This window comes from Tupaia chinensis, unplaced genomic scaffold (assembly GCF_000334495.1).
Source record: "Tupaia chinensis unplaced genomic scaffold, TupChi_1.0 Scaffold144255_1, whole genome shotgun sequence".
Lineage (NCBI taxonomy): Eukaryota > Metazoa > Chordata > Mammalia > Scandentia > Tupaiidae > Tupaia > Tupaia belangeri.
The window spans coordinates 3056946-3062426 of record NW_006204113.1 but is presented as its reverse complement, the minus strand read 5'-3'; the positions used below and the strand labels follow the sequence as shown (position 1 = coordinate 3062426).

The 5481-nt window shown below is 50.9% G+C and overlaps 1 protein-coding gene across 1 annotated transcript in view; it reads right to left on the bottom strand.

Annotated features, from left to right (window-relative positions):
- NEURL1 (neuralized E3 ubiquitin protein ligase 1) overlaps positions 1–5475 on the bottom strand; it is a 113861-nt gene extending 108386 nt beyond the window's left edge. The window contains 1 exon segment of the mRNA XM_006166398.3: positions 5362–5475. Coding sequence (XP_006166460.2) covers positions 5362–5446 — 85 coding nt within the window. The 5' untranslated portion in view covers positions 5447–5475.
- Between the last annotated feature and the right edge of the window lie 6 nt (positions 5476–5481).

The window sequence follows — 5481 nt, the reverse complement described above, 5'->3', positions numbered from 1 at the left end:
GAGAGACAGAGAGACAGAAAGCGAGAAATCACCCCCCATGGGGGGATGGCCATGCCGCAATCCCTTCTCCTCCATTCTCCTCTCGGGATCTTGGGCACGCACGCACACGCGCCCGGCGTGAGTTTTAAGCCACCGGGTCTGGAACACAAACCGCGGTCGACTACGTGGGAGTCCAGCAACATAGCCATTACACTAACTGCTGGTCCCGGCATGGGGTTTCCTTTTGAAATGATGGAAAATATTCCAGAATTAGACAGAGGTAGTAGTTACACAACACTATAAATATTCTAAATGCCACTGTGCCGTACACTTAAAAATGGTTAATATGGTGACTTTTTAAATTTTTTTTTTTTTTGCCATAGGGTATGTGCGCTCGTGGAAGAGAGAGACAGAGACAGAGAGAAGGAAAGTGAGAAGTCACCCCTGGTGGGGGGTGGCTACGCTGCAATCCCATCTCCTCCATTCTCCACTTGGGACCTCGGCACACATATACACATGCCCAGCATGAGTTTCAAGCCACCAGGTTGAAACTCACCAGGGATTCAAACTGCAGTCAGCCATATGGGAGTCTAGTGCCTTAACCACTATGCCACCTGCTGGTCCCAATATGGAGAATTCTATGTTATGTACATCTCACCACAATAGAAAAAAGAGGTCTGGAGGTGGCCCATCCAATCCCCACCGATGGGCTAAGTAACTCTCCCTCCAGGGTCCTCACCCCTGAGCGGGCACACAGGAACTCCTGAGACGCGCATGGTCGTAAGCCCAAAGCTGCCCCTGGACACTCCTGGACCAATGCCCCAAGACCCCAGTGCGAGCCACCGGCAGCAGTGGGGTCAATGTGTCTCCAGGATAAAGACCAAATCTCCCACCCGAGAGGTGACGGTCAAGCCCCATTTCACGTCAGCCCCACAGCCAGACTAATTTCAATCTCCAACCAGTCCCAGGGCCCAGTCCCAGGGCCCTGCTATGCCAGGACCCTCCTGGGTGTTTTATTAACATGGTGATGAATCAGCAGAGGTTACAATTAAGGAGGGTATGATTGCTCTGCCCCAACCCCAGCAAATTTCTGGATGGATATTAAGAAACAGAGCTGATGAGGCTGGCAAGTAGTGTGATGGTTAAGGGCGCCGGACTCCCACATGGCTGACAGGTTCGAGTCCCAGACCTAGCAGCTTGCTTTCTCACTTTTCCTTTCTCGCTCTCTCTCGCTCGCTCGCTCTCTCTCTCTCCCCGTTTCTCTGTGGTAAAATTTAAAAAATAATAATAACAAATACAATTGAGTAAAAGAAATAGAGCTGACTCGTGGATGAGCACAGAAGCGATCCCAGCAGAAATCTTGTGGGGCACTAGAGTCGCAGCCCACCAGCGTCGACGCCAGCGCAATCAGAATGGAACTCCAGATGACCATGGATATATCAGAGACAACTCCGGAGTCACGATGGTGCAGTGAGACGGAGCCGGGGCGCAGACACCAAGGAGAACAGAAAAGGCAACGGCTGTTAGGACGGGCAGGTGGGGACAGGTCCCTAGAACTCAGGCTGAGGAGGCGGCTCACTGGGTTCCGGATAAAAGATGAAGGGCACGGGCAGGCGGTCCTCACAGCACGCTCTACCCACTTCAGGCTTGGAAGGAGCAGAAGCAGGACTCCCATAGCCGTCTCCAGTAGGCGTGTGGGCGTGGCAGGGGGGTGAGCGCCTTCCCCATGCCCTCCTGCCTCCGACCAAGAACTCTAGCCACAGAGACCTCAGGTCTCCATAAAAAGAAGTACAATTACTGGAGCTTCCTGTGGCTTCCATAGAACCAAGGATGGTGCAAGGCTTTCTAAAGGGGGCAGTCTATGAGTATTAAAGGATCAAATCAGCTCGTTGGCCCCCAGCCACCCCGTCCCTGAAGGACTGCTTTGTCACTTGACTGAAAGTAGTTTGGGGAAATCTCTAACTTTCCCCTCCCATTTCACTCACTTGCAAGGGGGAAGCTTGACCTGAATGAGGTCTGCAGTTTCCTCTCATATTTATCAATATGTCTCCAACAGAAGCAGCCTTTACACATGTGGACACTGATAGCTTATTTCTGATTATAAAATAATGCTTGCTTACTGTAAAAAAGTTTTTAAACAGCAAAATATATAAAAGGAGGGGGTTTGGGCCAGCCGGTGGTATGGTGGTTAAGGCAATTGGATCCCACAAAGCCAAGTGCCCAGTTTGAGGCCTCGACCCAGCAGCTTGAAAAACACACTGAGAGTGTGTGCATGCGTGCCCAGGATCTTGAGAGGAGAATGGACGAGAAGGGACTGCAGCACAGCCATTCCCCTTGAGGGTGACTTCTCACTCTCCTGCCCTCTGTCTCTCTCCAGCCCTTGTTGGGAGTGCCTTTCTCTCTCTCTCTTTTTCTCTCACGTGAAAGAGAGAAAGAAAAAAAAAAAACTTGGAAAGAAAATAAATCTTAGAGACCAGCAGGTGGTGTGGGTTAAGGCACTGGACACTCCCACATGGCCAACCACGGTTCAAGTCCCAAACGTAGTGGCTTGCTTTGTCACTGTCCCTCTGTGTGTGTGTGTGTGTCTCTCTCCCTCTCTGATTAAGTTAAAATAAATGGCTGAATAAATAAAAATAAATAAATATTTTTTTTTTAAAAAAAAGAAAAGAAATCTCATACGATCCCGAGGAAACCATTGTTAACCTTTTGAAAACTCTCCTTACGGGTTTTGCTTTGTCTTGCTTTTGTTCTGTCTTGTTTTGCAATCATACAATTTCTTTTTAACAAGATCCTACAGTCCTCACCATTTTTTTGAATTATTTTATTTGACTTCATTTATTATTATTATCATTATTATTTTCCAGTTTGATCAAAGAGACAGAGAGAGAGAGAGAGAGAGGAAGTGAGAAAGCAAGCCACCAGGTCCAAGACTTGAACCGTGGTCGGCCATGTGGGAGTCCAGCGCCTTTAACCACCATGCCACTTGCCGGCCCCAGTCCTTACCATTTTGTATCCTGTTGTCATGTCGTAAGCATTTTCTCAAGCCATCCCATATTTCCAAAAATATATATGCCAGTAGGTAGTGTGGTGGTTAAGGGTGCTGGACTCCCACATAGTCGACCGTGGTTCAAGTCCTGGACCTAGCAGCTTGCATTCCCACTTTCTCTCTTTCTCCCTCTCTGGTCAAATTTAAATAAATAAATAAGTAAAGTTAAATAAAATAATCATTTAAACACACTCACACACACACACACACACACACACACTTGTAATGACTGCACAGTATCCCACCAGAGGACATACCATGGTTACTTAGCATTTAGGTTTCCACAGTATGAATGAGAGCACCGTGAACATCCTAGCCTAGTGCTCTAGTACACGTGTGTATCTTCACTTCCTTAGTTAACTCTTCCAGGTGGAACGACAAGGTTAATGACCATGATATTATCAAAGTGTCTTCACATGTACCGCCATACTAATTTCCAGAAAGACAACAAACCCGCTGACTTTCCCGAGGCACAGGGAGAGCAAGCGCTAGAATGCAGGACAGCGGTGCCACCTCTCTTCCCCTCCCCCAGCTCTGAAAGGTCACTGTTTAGCAGAAAAGGAGACAGAATTCCAAGCCAGAAGACGTGGTCTGCTGGGGGCCAGATGGTGGGCCCAGCTGTAACACCACGCTCTACAAGGCTGACCCGCGTGGGAAAGTTCCAGGGTCGTGTCCAGAGACCTCCCTGGACATGGCAAAGGCACATGTATGCCCATGTTCCAGGGCTGGCTAAAGCTAGGGTTAGGTCACTTTGTGAAGACCCTGTTGGGGGGTACTCCCCCCAAAATAAATAAATGAACTTTAATAAGGGAAAGAAGGAAAAGCTAGTCTGCAGTCTAGCTCCCCTCTTGCAGGCTTTGGGAACCTCAAATAAACCTTGGCTCTCCTCGCTCTGCCCTGCGGACACCCAGAGCCGTTTCTGCGCTCACTGAAAAGGTCTGTGCAAGTTCTTTGTTAACTTCAACGCTTTGAGTTAAAGAGCGCTGGCTATACTTCTCCTAACCTGGGGGCTGAGGAAGTGGATGTTCTTGGTGAAAGCCCAAGGGCTTCCTTCCCTTCCTGGCCTTGGCCATCAGAATGCCCAGGACAAGTGCCAGTGGTTCTGAGGGGGACAGAAAAGCAGCTTCCCCAGGGACTTAATAGGGTCTGAGGGCCCAGGAGGACCCAAGAGTGTCTTCCAAAGGTCAGAGACAACCTTGGAAGCTGCAAAGCCAGGGGCTGCAACCCCAAGGGTGCCAAGTAGGTCTGAAAACAGAGCGAAGACCTTCCTGGTAAATATTCCTCTGTTTCAAAGCTCCCAGCCCTTGCTTCCTAGGGTTCCATCTGGACATCTGGTCTTTGGGGAAAAATAGGAACCAAGCTGACTGAGGGAATGCAAAGAGTGGACAGCTACAGAGGACCCCCGAGCCAACAGTTTGAGTTAAAGAGCGCTGGCTATACTTCTCCTAACCTGGGGGCTGAGGAAGTGGATGTTCTTGGTGAAAGCCCAAGGGCTTCCTTCCCTTCCTGGCCTTGGCCATCAGAATGCCCAGGACAAGTGCCAGTGGTTCTGAGGGGGACAGAAAAGCAGCTTCCCCAGGGACTTAATAGGGTCTGAGGGCCCAGGAGGACCCAAGAGTGTCTTCCAAAGGTCAGAGACAACCTTGGAAGCTGCAAAGCCAGGGGCTGCAACCCCAAGGGTGCCAAGTAGGTCTGAAAACAGAGCGAAGACCTTCCTGGTAAATATTCCTCTGTTTCAAAGCTCCCAGCCCTTGCTTCCTAGGGTTCCATCTGGACATCTGGTCTTTGGGGAAAAATAGGAACCAAGCTGACTGAGGGAATGCAAAGAGTGGACAGCTACAGAGGACCCCCGAGCCAACAGCTCAAGCCCCTTCTCCAAGCCACTCTAAGTCAGACCCTCCAGTCGGAAAGGCAAGCAGTGCTTCCAGCCCTCTGGCCCTAAGAGGATGAAAAGGAGCCAATGGTGCCTTCCTGCAGAAACTCAGCTGGAGGACCCCGAGCTTGCCTCCACACTCCCCAGCTCAGGAAAGGCAAGGGCCCTTCGCCCTCTGTTCATGCTGGCCTAGCATCATGGCCTGAGGGGACTCCACTGACGTTCCAGCGGTGGCAGGGAGAACTGCGCAGACCCCACACGACGCCATCCTCCCCCGTTGTCACCATCACCAATAGGCCACCGCCCCCAGCCCACCTCCACGGCCAGATGTGTATCTTGTCTCCAAATACGCACAACAGGTGGCCCTGCCGGTCTTCCCAACCGCGTCTCTCCACCGCTCCCTGCCCCTCCACCTGCGCCCAGTCCTCCAGCTGCTTCCGGATGGCTGGCTGGCGAAGCCTACCTTTGAGGTTCTGGGGGTGGCCCCTCGTTGCCCGGCTCGGGTTTCCTCTGGGCAGAGAGGGGATACTGGAGAAGTTGTTACCCATGGCATCCGGCCCCAGGGGGTTCAGCACTCGCGGGA